At 44.2% G+C, this 13,947-nt stretch overlaps 1 protein-coding gene across 1 annotated transcript in view; it reads left to right on the forward strand.

Annotated features, from left to right (window-relative positions):
• fto (FTO alpha-ketoglutarate dependent dioxygenase) overlaps positions 1 to 13,947 on the forward strand; it is a 128,274-nt gene that overhangs the window by 49,442 nt on the left and 64,885 nt on the right. Inside the window, exon 9 of the mRNA XM_030094142.1 lies at positions 10,263 to 10,387. Coding sequence (XP_029950002.1) covers positions 10,263 to 10,387 — 125 coding nt within the window. The remainder of the gene's footprint in view (positions 1 to 10,262; positions 10,388 to 13,947) is intronic.

Raw genomic sequence — 13,947 nt, forward strand, 5'->3', positions numbered from 1 at the left:
CTTAATATATGGACAGAGTTTGCTCAATATTTCCCGGGTTCAGAAATAGAGGTGCGCATATTGCGATGTGCTGTTGATATCCGCGAGCCGGAGTGAGCAGAAATAGAGCCATCTCGGTGAGCCCGCTTCCAATAACATCATTTAAATCAGAGTCTGGATCCTCATCAGGCCCTGCAGTTTGATATCCTTATTATTGTTTATCTGCACGTCATTTCAGCTTCATTTCACATTTGTTTGTACAGCCCCCTAATCCCAGTCACAGTCTCCCAGGGCTTCGTCTCGCCCACACCTACTCAAACAATAAGTGAAACCAATTAATGAAAATGAAAACAGATCACCTTGACTATAGATCCTCAGTGTGAACCACAGCAAAAAAAAAAAAAAATTAAAAAAGGCTCTTTAAAAAACTAATCAGGCACAACAACAGGAACTTGAGAAAGCTTTCGTTTTTCAATGTTTCTACAAGCGCGTGACGTCCTGAGACATTATGAAAAACTAATTTGTGACGTAGATACAGTAAATGAAACACAGTCAGGCATGACCAATTGAGCTTTTCATCTTTTCATCTGAGAGGCAGACTTCAACATAATTCATGGAGAGCGGTGATAATTTGATCCACGATCAGTCTTTTCTATCTGAACATTGCAAGTAGTAGGAGGAAATAGCAGCTGCGTAACACCTCGCTACCTCGCTAATTCTTTAAAATCACTGAAGCAGCGATCGGGGTTTTTAAGTACCTAAAGCCCTCTTTGAAAACAATGAGCGGAGAGAATGGTGCGATTCTGATGGGAAGACAGTGTAAAATTGTCTGATTCGCTTGGAGAATCGCGGAGAAAAGGGGGAAATATGGAAGGAGATCTTTGATGATAATTTTTTTTTTTTTTTTTTTTGAGTGTAGGTGTATTGTGTGGATGGGGCTTAAGGAGGTGGAACAAGACGAGGGAGGGCAGAGGTTCCGCTGAGGAGAAGAGAGAGATCACGGCGGAGGATTAGCTAGAATCAGAGATTTCGTGGTGAAGTAAAACAGAAAGAAATAAAAAAAAAAGAAAAAAAAAAGCTGATGCTGTAAACACAGGGCTGTGAGCACAGTCAGGAGGAAGTACAAGTCCTTGGAGCATTGTGGGAAGTTTTTGTCTGCACACCTTTCAAAACAAGACATGTACAGTATGGAGAGGATAACCCAGCAGAGATCAAACCTGAGATGTGTGTTCTCCAGCTAAACAAAACACAGCCTGAAAGGAGAATCCCGTCTTTTTTTTTTTTTTTTTTTTTTTTTTGCGCTGCCTGTTTTTGCAGTTTTAGCCATCAATCCTCTTCGCAGCGCCCGGAGCGGCCTTCCCTTCGAGGCATCTTCCTTCTCCTGCAGATAGAGCGATCTGATGGGTGGTGTTAAATGGGTGAGATGTAGGACAGTGTAATTAACGCCAGTCCTTTAGTCGGCCCCGCCTCGCTCTGCTGGGAGCACCCGATATAGCACTCATTAATTCCTATTTGTGTGTAATGAGAGGGTCATGTTGGATGTAATAAATGGCTCTTTTATTTGGGCGAGAGCTGCAGGGCGGCATCCTCTCCTGGCTAACAGTCTCATAAACACCCTTTAGCCGCTCTCGTCAGCCTCCCTCGGCGAGGAGCAATCACACGCGCACGCACACACACAACACGGCGGGAGGGGAGGTGTACTGTGTTACAGTGTGTGCAAAAATCAGGTGCGCTTGGAAAAGCTTGTGTCACGTTGAACGTGTGCTTTTTGTCTCCGGCCAGCGCTGTATGTTAAAAGTCTGGCAGTTGCAAAATGAATTGGTTTTCTTTAAAATTCAATCAGCAATCAGAAAACACAGAGATTAGCTTCATCTCAGTCGTGTTTGTTCTTCACAGCACCGTCAATTGATAAGGTACTTGATCTCCATTTATTTGAATATACGGGATTGTATTTGAAACAACAGATTGTTTGAAATGTCCTCGGGGGGACTTTTTGAAAATGCTGATCAAAACGCTTTCAACGAGAGTTGGCCACGGACCAGCGTAATAATAATTAAGGGCTATTTTGTGGAGAGATGAAACCAAATGCAGAACCACTGAGCAAACCCAAATGTCACATAAAGAAAGAAAGTCTGAACTCCACTGCCTTTTGATGTTAGTCTACAATGTAATATAGATGTTTGATTCATCTCAATAATTAAGCGGTGTAACTCAATCCAAAGTGAGCCGTGTTCACTTTTAATTCCCTTTGCTTAATTAGATTATATCAGTGTTCTCCACAAACTCCTGAGACCGTCCGCCGGGCTGCTGAACACGTGTTGCTAAGGCTAAAAGCTGCCGGGGCGTCTGTGACTTCCTGGCTAGATTGAAGTAGACAGCATCTTATAGAGTACGGGAGTCCATAATCCACTTTTATGTAACTGCTTCATGGTGTGTGCCATTGTCTATTACTGTACAGCGGCGTGGCGCGGGGAGAATCGTCTGAGGCAACAGGGCCGCCGTTGGTACGCACGTATAGGAACACTGTGAGTTCATATCTCATCTTGTTTCTCCTACCTGATCTTGGAAGGAGAATGTGAGTAAAATCCAAACCCTTCAAGTAATGAACGTCTCTAAACCCGGGGCTGCCAAAACATGTTGGTTGCAATTATGTTTAATGAATGTAATAAACGTTATACGGCTCTGAAGAAAACAAATCAGTTAGATTTCACTTCATTTAATTGAAATCAAAGCAAAACACGACTTTTCTTAGTAAGAACCTATGTGGCAGCTCAAAGAAAGAAAGAAACAAACAAAAACAGGGAAACAAACATCTGGCAGGTTTTCACTCATGTTGGCCGTTGTCTGCTCCAGTCGCAGAAGTTGGAGCACAGCGTTGGCCTTTGAAGCTGAAGATGATATTAATAAGCATGTGATCAGGATAATATCATTGTAGATGCACTGCAAGAAGTTTTACAAAAGAAACAAAACAAATCAAACTTTTCTTTCATGACTTGACCATTGAATCAGGTTGAATCCAAGTTCGTTATTTATAAAAATGAATGAGTTGATCGTCATATGGCAGCTTTTATACAAGCATTTTGAGGAATGCTGCTTCAAAAATCAAGAACATAAATTATAACAAAGAAAGAATAGAGATGGAAAGAAAAGCTTTGGTAATATATGAAGTTGACATTGTTATCAACCGTGCAAACTGAACTCTGAAAAGTCCAGTGCACCTTCACGTCCATGCTTTTCTCCATGTGAGATCTCAGGACAGCGCTCAAATATGGCTGTTCAACCTCAAATAGAGAGGCCAGCTATCAGCTGTTTGTTATGGCGTAAACACTAGAAACTTTTCCTACACCTTCTCCTGTTTTTCTTCTTCCACTTGTGGCACACAGTGAAACAGAGTGTAACCTGGTCAGTCTCTCTAACAGGAATCTCTCACTGCGTATTATCATGAGTATTTTTACCAGACTGCAAAATCTAAATTATTAATGAACAATTTGAAATGAACAGGCCGTCTCTTGTCTATACCTTATTTGGTAATAGTTCGATTTGATGTGAACTATAACATATATGAGAATGTTCGGGTAAAAATGTAGGAAAAAAAACCAAACAATAAATCATTTCTCTTCAGGCTTCTGGTAGTCAATCAAAACTTGGTGAGCAGAGCACTTCAGCCCCTCCAGGCCTACCCCACTCCCTAAAACAGCCCTTCTTTATGTGAGCACATCTAGATGGATAGCAACCCTTTTTATTGGTTTAGCATTTTTAAAGAGCTGAAGTACGGTGCCGTGTGTGTAACAGTGTAACTGCGGGGCTTAGGGAGGCTGGCTTTGGCCCCAGTCAGCAAAAAGCTTTTTACTGGCAGCAGACTGAGGTGCTGATCGCAATCTGCTATCTCGCTCGAATCTATACTCAGCTTTCATATAGTGAAAGAGAGAACGGCGGTTTTAACAGAACAGAAGGTGCTTGAGTGTCACGCTCATCGCAAACATCTCTGTCCAGCCCTGTCTTCATTGTCTTGAATTAGTCAAAGCGCCTCTCAGAGCCTTCTTGTGATGGATGGATTACACATTCAGGCCGGGCCGGCGGAGGAGTGCGTGCGTAGCCCCCCGCCTCAGCGCCGGAGAGCTCATTCAGGCCCAGAACTATGTGGTTTAGCCATTAAGGCCAACTGGATCCACACCCCTTATCATGAGACGGAGACAAAAGCCCCGCAAGGAAACAGACCGGTGAATTTTTATGTGATATTTGTGGCCCCATTGGACGACGACTTGACAACAGATTTGCCTTTTCTTCTCACCACCAAAAGGGAGCAGCACAAAAGCCTGTGAGTTCTGCTCCATTTGACCCCGTGCAAAGCATATGTCCTTCCATCCTGCTTGTATTCTGTCCAGAAGATGGACTGCCGTGGGGGCCATAGAAAGCATCCCTGCCCACTTGAGTGTGCTACAATGCCTTCAAACAAAATCACTTGTCAGGGGTCTTCCCTTTTTGGGACTGTCTCTATTCCCCCCCAACCTTTTGTCACTTCAAACATGTTACTCTGATGTTTCAGACACATTTTTCTAATGTTTTACACTCCATATAATCTGCTGTGTGTAGCAAAGCCTATTTTACTGGCTGACATAATTGATGGTGCCCGCGACCTTGCAAGGGTCAATCTGGCAGAAAGGCCTCGGTTTCTGTCACCACGGAGACACACACACACACACACACACACACACACACACACACACACACACACACACAGACACACACACACACACACACACACACACGGAATACAAATAAGGGTTCTTTAATGTTCTAAAAACAACATTTTTCCTCAGAGCATACACACACACACACACACACACACACACACACACACACACACACACACACACAGAGTTATGCAGACAGGCTTTCAGCAGCTTCATTTTAAACATCTTAGGTATTTCCTTGTGTACTCACAGGCCTTGATTGAAGTTGTGATCTTTGCGAACAAAAGCGATTATGTCTCTCTTTCTTCATTATTTTACAGTTGATTTATTGTTAGTAACTATAAAGTATTGGGAATTGATTATAAACTCAGTGCTCTATAGGTTTTTGTAGTACAACTGTTTAAAGTTGTACAGAGAATTCAAAAAGACACATAAACGTAACAAAGGAAAAAAAAAAAACATCTTCCCTGGTTGATCTTTGAGTGGACATTTTTATAGGATTTGCTTCTCTCATTTCTTCACTGTTTCCTCTGATAAATCAGAGCCGTGGGCCTTCCAGGTCTGGGAGACAACCCTGACCAGCAGTGTTGACACCCTTCTCACTCCACGCACGCGCGCACGTGCACACATGCACACACGCAGAGACTTTCAAGCAATCTTACGTAATGGGAACTGAGTAAATTTAATTTCAGATACGCCTCAATTTTGAGCCATCTGTAATCATGTGACAGCAGGCAGACAGCAGGAAAAGAAAACACATATGTGGACGTACACACACACACACACACACACACACACACACACACACACACACACACACACACATACACACACATACACACACACATCTTTATGACTTTAACTGTGATGTCACCAAAAAGTGAATGTGGTGTGGGCTTATTTCTTTCTGGGCTAATATAATTTTCCACTGGTAAAGCCCCCCCCCACCCTTCCCCACACACCTCAACACCAAGTGCAAAGTAACTCAGCAGTGGCACACACACACACACACACACACACACACACACACACACACACACACACACACACACACACACACACACAGATCCCCTTGTCCAGACTGGAACTGGCCATGGCAGGATCACAGCTCCCCAGTTGTTTATATCAGTGAGTAGAAGCTATCCATTACAGAGAGCAAGGTGCCTGATGCCTTTTTCCACCAGCGGTCAAAGTGATATTAGTTTCTCGTATTAGCTGGAAGGGGGGGAGTTGCCGGCAGCTGAGCGTCTGCCAAACTCCCACTCCCAAGGCCTGTGAAATCAGGTGTCAGAGCAGCTGAGCCTCAGCTGAGGCAAAAGTCCATGGAGTGTCCGGAGATGTGCTCGCCGTGCGCCTATAAACTGCTGCTGTGTGTGACGGAAGGTATTTTAAGTAGGGCTGGATATTCACTTAAAGGATTTTACTTCATCACTAAGTTCTAAGTCGTTAGTATAACCCCAACTCAAACTCATTTTCAAACTGTTTTACTCAAGTGTAATCTTTTAGTTGATTTCTCACATTCACCTATAATCCTCAGATGTCACCTTACAGATAGATATGATTAATTTAATTAGGAATTGTGAAAGTTCAGCTTTGTTTTCAGAATCCAGAGCGACGGATCAACAGTCTGAAACAAGCGGATGGATTAGTCATCTCCTGCCTCGGTGCAGGCTCAGAGACGAGCTGGCAAACGGGAGTTTGCTGGCTTGTTTCTTGGCTCTTACTCGTGCTGGTGGCAAGCAGACAGACTCGGAGGTTGCCAGTCGTACAGTCAGAGGTGCACTCAAGGGGGAGGCACCAGCAAATTAACACCAGTCTGAACTCTGTAATGTTTAGTGTAGCAGTTGCCTTTGTTTACCTCTTTCAGATGATGTGCTCCGGTGCAAAAACTGTGGCTGATTATCAAACTGGTTACAGAAAAAAAAAGGAAGTCAGCTCTGGGAGTTGTAAACGTTTGTGGCCAGCAGACGTAAAAAAAAAAAAAAGTTTCCTATGTAAGAGAGTGCCAGTGATCTTAAGAGTACTATGGGTCCCCTGAAAGTCCTGCTCTGGAGTCAGCGGAGGCATTTCATGGGGTGTTAATAGTTTCTCAGACACTCTGGTGGTCAGCTGGTAGCTCTGTTTTATGGAGTGTAAACTTTCAATTCTGCATGCATCTTTTTTTAGCCTCCCCGCCTTTTAGCGTCTCGGCTATTATGTGATGGGTGACAGCTATTCGGTGGAGCTTCAAAGGGATGCAGCAATCCACCTATTCCTTACTGTATTTTCCTTTTGCTGAATGAGTGACATGTTGTTATTTGATAGAAAAGACAGATGCTTGTTGGTGTTAAGATACAGTCCTGGCTGGAGGTGTTAGTGAGCTGCCCCAGGCTTCCCTCCAGCCAGGCTTCACTTGGAACACTATCATCACTCCAACTCTCCACCAACCAAAATATCACCTCAGTCTCGCCGCACGATTGTTTACCTACCCTGCCTCTGCACAGGCCCGGAAATGTTTATACCTATCTGTAGCAAAATAGACAAGGTTGGATTGAGAGCCTGGAACGCAGGGGTTGGGGGTACCCATGTTCTCCCTGTCCTCACGTTCACCTCGGGATGTGGCCTGGGTCAGGAGGACATCTGTGGTCAGCGTTGGGCTGGGAGAGGTGGAGGCTGAGGACAGCTACTGTCATCGAGAGGTAAATAGAAAGAAAGAGGGGGCTGATTAGTGTTAACACAGAGCCGGAGATAAAGGGACTGTGGTCTGGCCGAGGCTGGCTGAGGCCGGGCTTGACCAGTAAACAACCAGTGGGGTGTGTAAATGGCCTGGGGATCAGCCTGGGGCTAAACCTGAAGGCTTCTCTCAGCACCGGGTCTTCTAAACACAGGATCATACGTGCACACAGCTCAGGCACACAGACACGTGCACTCATTCTCACAGCAGAGAAACATTCAGAACTGGAAGGCGCATCGCAAAATGTGCGAAAAAGAAACGCTTTCATGCACATTCACAAATGTCCAGACACAAAGCAGAGGTCACGGTGTGTTTAAAGCACTTGACAGAATAGGAATATGCAGACTTCAGTGGTGTGAGTGTTCATCTCAGTGTCACTGATAAATCTCATCACTTTTAGTGAATTTATTGAGTGGCTATTACTGTATTAGACGGGTGATGTTGTTTGGTTCATTTCTTTTCTCATCCCTTTATTTCTTGCAAAGTTCCCCAGAATTCCTTGAGGGAGTTTCTTCAGGTTTACTGCATACATAGTTCATTAGATGTTTCATGGTAAATCTCATGTTTACTGATGCCGTGTGTGCTTGTGCATGCATGTATGTGTGATTTTTTTTTTTTTTTTTTTTTAAAGGAAAAATCATTGAATCGTGAGTAATGTCCAGCAGTACAAACTGGAAAAAGCATTAAAGAGGATTTCTTGTTTATTTGTGTTTAATTTTATGATCTTGTTGTGTTATGACAGCTCTGGCCTCCACACCAAGGTTAGGTTTGTTGAAGGAGTTGTATTGAGGATGCAAGTTATTTGGTGACTTGTCTTTTTGGTAGTTGGTCCTGGTCTTCGCTTCCAGTTAGTCTTTGTTCCCCCAGCATCAGCTCCAGGTCAACAGTGTTCATCAGAAGATGGCAGATTAATTGAAACTAGCTGGATTTCTGGAATCAACAGGTCGAACACTAACAGTATAACCAAAGTTTCCTAATGCTAGTTATCAGTAACTAATTTTCACCATTCGTTTGAATTATGTAAATATTTGCTTTGTATAGAAAGTGAGGTAAACATTCTAAAACTGCCACACATTTTAATTTTAGTATCAGATATATATTTATATAAAACAAATCACTATTTTTGTCCATTTTAAATGTCCCCTGTTATTAAGTGACATTTGAAGGTAACTGAATTTATTTTTTTATTTTTTTGTGTCAAACATGACCTGTAACACTATACAACTGTTTCAGATTTAAAAAAACAACAACAAAAAACTCTCTTCTATTGTTGAACATTCATTTGCCTCCTTTTTCCACCTGTCCCGTTCTGTCCAGGATGCACAGCGTTTTGGTCTCTTCTTCGCCTTCCTAGAAGATTCTAATAACTTGTGTATCTTTTCTTAGTTATTCCATTCATTCATTCATTTTATTCAAGCATGCTCAGGAACATGTTGGAGCAGGTCTCAGATCAGCTGTAGGATCACTTTCTGCCCGACGTGGTGCTGAAACCTTGAAGCCGCTCGGCCGGCATGGCAATGCGTCGCCTCGCAGCCGAGATGGTGATACAGTCTGAATGCACTTTCTGGCACTTTCTCAGCCTGCCACTCATCCCCGGAGGACGGGGTTTGATCCAAACCGAAAGGCACAGCTTCCATAGGGAGTACAGCCGGCCCTGCCTCCTCCCTGGTCACTGTAATCTTTGGTGTCTCCTCCGAGTCAGGTGTAATCAGTCACACACTGCCACATGTTTTGACACCTGTCCTGTGCGGTGTAGAGGAAGTAAGCATATTACTTCTCTCCTTTGGAAACACACACACAGACAATCAGACCCATCTTCACATGAATTAAGACAGACAGGTGGATTGTCAGAGAGGGATTAAAAAAGAGGGAAGAGGAGGAGAAATGAAGGTTCCCTTACATTGTGGGTTTTTTTTGAAGAGACGGCTGGATGACTGGGGAGGCGAGTGACTGTTAATGGGAAGAAATGAACGCGCTTGACTGGTGGCTGTGACAGGAAGAGACTGTTCTTAACAAGGCGTCAGAGTCAGTCAGAGTTACAGATCCATCACTTCTCTGAGGCTGGGAGAAGGAGGAGGGGGGGGGGGGAAGACATTTAAGGATATTCAGAGAGGGAGAGAGTCTGTGAAGGGTAGAAAAGAGGAGCGAGACGGTGAGGGGAAAGAGGGATTTGAGTGTGGCTGACAGCACTGCATTTAATTTGGGCTGCCAGATCCTTTTTCATTTGACTCTCTCTCAACCAGCTTAGAGGCTGCGGAGGACTTGGAGGCGAAGGTTTGCCAGGATGTCTCCGATTAGCACTGATGTGCCACGTCACACTTTAAGCCGGCCTGTAATTCATGTTCAACAGGGGGATACTCACACATTACACTGTGCTGTGCAGGACGTGATTAATTGACTCACACTCTAATATTGGGTGTAATTTGCCCGTCCTCTGATGTGAAACTGACTTTATACTAGACTTACTGTATGCAGCCGTCCCTGGGATGTTATAATTGAGTCTCTGCTCAGAGCTGTGTGATTTCTAAACTGAGGATAGAAGCTGGAGGACGGCGGGCATCGCTTCAGGTAGTCGTTACTCTCAGATCTGTGTTGTTAAATGTGTAGGGTAAGATTTAATAGAGCCAGACAGTTTGGATGGGCCTTAGAGCTGGATGTAATGAGAATTCACCAATCAGTGTCCTACACTGTTCTAAGAAAAACGTTTTCCCTTATAAATAGTAGGAATTAAAAGTTCAGAAGATTTTTCTTTTTTTCCCAGTGCTGTGGTTTCCAGCGGTGAGGATTTTATTGAACGTCAGTCCACGTTTGATATTTTCTACCTAATGATCCAGTTTTCCATTTCTGCTTCTATTTTTTTTTTTCTTTCTTTTTAGACGATGCTCTTCCTGGCTACGGTGGAGGAGGAAGGCCGAGCTGGGGAGGGGAGGAGGGAGATGGCAGAAACCCTGCTGTCTGCCTTGACAGACAGACACCAGCAGAGACAGACATGGAGAGACAGGTAACACAGCGTACCACCAACTTTGTTCCTTCCGTCGGTCTCCGGAAAATAAATTTCAGACTCGTATTTGAAGGAAACGGAGAAACTCAACGAAGTCGGAGCTCATATTCAGAATGGAAACGGCATCACGCACACACTAAAAAAAGTTAAACTACAGACACTGTGAAGGAAACTAGCTGCTGAATAGTACTAAATATTACTCATAGTTTTGTTAAGCTGTCACATCTACATAAGCAACAACATTGATTGCTTATACAGAGAGTTTTTTTTTAATTATTTAAATAACTAGCGAAACTAGACTGGGCTTTTATTAGGAGCTGCTTTTTGAGATGTGTTTGAAGTTTCAGTTGTGCTAATTTGCAATATGCTAACATGAAGTCAGGCACCAAGGGGAGATCAAGATATTTTTGTTTGACTTTTCACAACATTGAAGGAAGCTTCTTATTCAGCCTGTGGGTAAAACCATTTCCCAGACCATTGTGATTACTTCGCCATCATGAATTAACACATGATAAATGAGACTCGGCTAAGCTTTGATGAACCCAATAAACAAAACAAACTGAGGATGCAAACAAGCATGCGACAGCTTTCACTTGTAAAGACAAGAGGCACTGACGTATTGAACCGATATACTCTTAAGAAAAGCCTCATTTCAATTACAGGTCGCTGATTCTCTGATCATGTCATCAAACAGAAATAATCAGGAACAATCACATTTCTCCCGCTTTGATTCGCCGTCCTCCTGAAGAGCTTCTCAGCGTTGCGGTTTGTGTTTGAGCTTCTCAGGCCTGGCAGCTATCGCAGCGACACGTGTGTCTTGGATAAGGCCGGTCGCTTCCTTCCTCCCAGATAAGGGCCTGAGAGCGGAGGGATTAAGAACACTGGCCATTCATTCAGATAAAGGAGGGCCTCACACATGAAACTCAGTGTTATTTTAACTGTTTATTTTCATGGGCACTCTCCCCAATCTGTGCCAGCAAGGACACAAGCACAGACGCTAGCGTTCACGTACACGCTTGCGCAGCGTGCCCTGCTTATTGTCTCCATCAACAGATTTGACCTCGGTGTCTCACACACACAGTCTGGACCAGACATGATCCAGAGCCTGGAGAAAAGCTAAAGTGCCAGAGGCAGAATCCACAGACTCAAACATCTTTTCAGTTGAAAAATATGTGTTAACTTCCTGCAGTGGTGTTGCCCTCCTCTTTCGGTGACACCCCAGTGGTTTCAAGTCGTCCCCTCTGGTTGACCTTTAGCTCGGTCCCATCCAGATGAGCCGTGTAAACAGGCTGTTTCCACACACCTTGGTTTGCTTTGTCGACGCCCAGCGCCTCACGGCTCTGATGTAGGGCTCGCTCTGATAGCACATTCCAGCTCCACGTGCTGAAAGCTAGGAACCATCCCGCTGTGACCCCCCACCCCCCGAGCCCCTCCATCAGCTGAACATCAGCGCCGTCCCTCCACCACCACCCACAATGCAATGTTACCACCTATCCTAACCATGTCCCACTCTAGACTTTGCTCAGCCCACCCTAAGATCCCGACAACCGGTATCTCAGGCCGGCACAGGAAATGCTCCGTCCTTGTCGGCAGGGCACACAGACGTTTACTCTATCAGCAGTGAAAGACTGATTAGATTAGCTCTGGCGGAGGGCAAGCATCCCACACAATGTGTTTGAACTCCAGCTGCTCCCGATACCTCATCTTCCCTTTACACTCATTTTATGTCTGCTCCGAGCGTCCAGGGCCCCCACTTACAAAAAAGCCAGGGGTCATTCTGTCAAGTGGCTGTCAACAGATAGCATTTGCACAAAACTAAACACATGGCCGCATGTGCAATGTTAAGTGGATCGCAGTGGTCTGGATACGAGATCACATGAAGGGTCAAGAATTGCTTTTGCAGATTTTTTTTTTTTTTTTTTTGTGATGGGAAGAAAAGGTTTAATTCCCTTTTAGCCAAGAGGCACAGCCATTGTTTTGAATTAAATATACGGTATATTACTGAATACGACGCATTCTCAGGGTATTCAGTTCACCTCCGTCAGACGTACTCTTACCGTCATTTATTTTCATGAAAGCACTCACCAGAATAAGACTACTGAAATTAATTTGCTGATTCATTTTGCAGCTTTTTTTTTTTTTTTTCATACATATATATTTTGCGTCCTAATTAGGTTTCCACACAATATTCAACAGGCAAGCTTTTATCATAATACTGCCTTTTGTTTCCATGGTTTCCATTCAGCACATAATACTTGCAAAAGGATGAAAAAGGAAAGAAAAAAGCGTGATTGATGACTCCTGCTAGAGGCCCATAAACATAAACAACCGCACTGATTGATTAAGTTTCTCACTGACTTTTTGTTTCTTAAACACCAGTTAAAGCTGCACTCGGGAACTCGGGCCCGCTTGCTGCTATTTTCTACCTCCGGGGCTTTTTTTTTTTTTTTTTTTTTAAGCACCAGCCAAAAGAAAAGAAAGAGGGAGCGCACCCGTTGACCAGCGGTTCTTCAGGAGTGACTTATAGGCACTCAGAGTGAGTGATGCTTCGACTCACCGTGCTAGCGGAAGCAGTCCATTCATTCACTCCGAGCCAACGAAGTTATGAGAGCTTTTTTATTCTTATGAGCTTTTCTGGTAACTGGGTTTTACCCGATGCACACGGCGAATTCTTTGATAGATGCTTGCCTCTGCGTCCCTTCGGTAAATGCCCCGCGAGTACACTGGAAATAGATGGATTATTACGTGGGTGGGTGACTGTACTGCAGCAGAGCACTTCTGCGTGCCACACAAGGAGTGCAGATTGAAGAGCAGGCGCAACCTCCCGGGAGCGGCCCTATTAGGCTCGGAAATGGTACATCCCAGCGGCGCAAGGGAGGTTTTAGGCTTTTAAAAATTCATAGATCATGTTTTATATCTGTGTAATTACAGGTAGAGACCGCACTTATTAAAAATGGACAGTTTTCGTCCCCCTTATCTGCTAGTTTACAGTATGGCTACCCTTGAGATGAAGTAACCTAATGCTGACCTTCTGAAGCCTAGAGGCCACGGCTCCGACCAGCAGAAAAAAAATACAACAAAAAAAAAAAAAAAGCTTTGTCACAGCCGGCGAGCAAACACTGAAGGGAACAGCTGCGAGTTTTGTACTGACCATGCAAACTGCTGTAGGCTTTGTAAGGTCATTATATGATAATGAAAATCATTACAGAATTACATGGGGGTTTAGGACATGAGAGCAGCAGGGAGGGGAGGGGAGGGCCACATTGGGTTTGATAAATGGACTGTGAAGGTGCCCATCTGGCCCTCTCTATGGCTTTTTCTTCCTGCGTTTTTATCCACTCTTGTCCTTTACTACCCCTCTTTCATTCCCCTTTTCTGTTCTCCACTGGGCCAGTGTGAAAGCGAGCCGGCCCGTAGTGAAAGATTAACAGAGTGCCAGCCTAACTTATCGCCGTGGAGGGGGAGACAGGCAGAGGTGTTTATGACCCAAAGCGGGGTTTTGTGCCTGACTTGACAAACCCTGTCCTCCCACCTCCCAGTGTGTGTCGGTAGGAGAGTAG

This window comes from Salarias fasciatus, chromosome 1, assembly GCF_902148845.1.
Source record: "Salarias fasciatus chromosome 1, fSalaFa1.1, whole genome shotgun sequence".
Taxonomy (NCBI): domain Eukaryota; kingdom Metazoa; phylum Chordata; class Actinopteri; order Blenniiformes; family Blenniidae; genus Salarias; species Salarias fasciatus.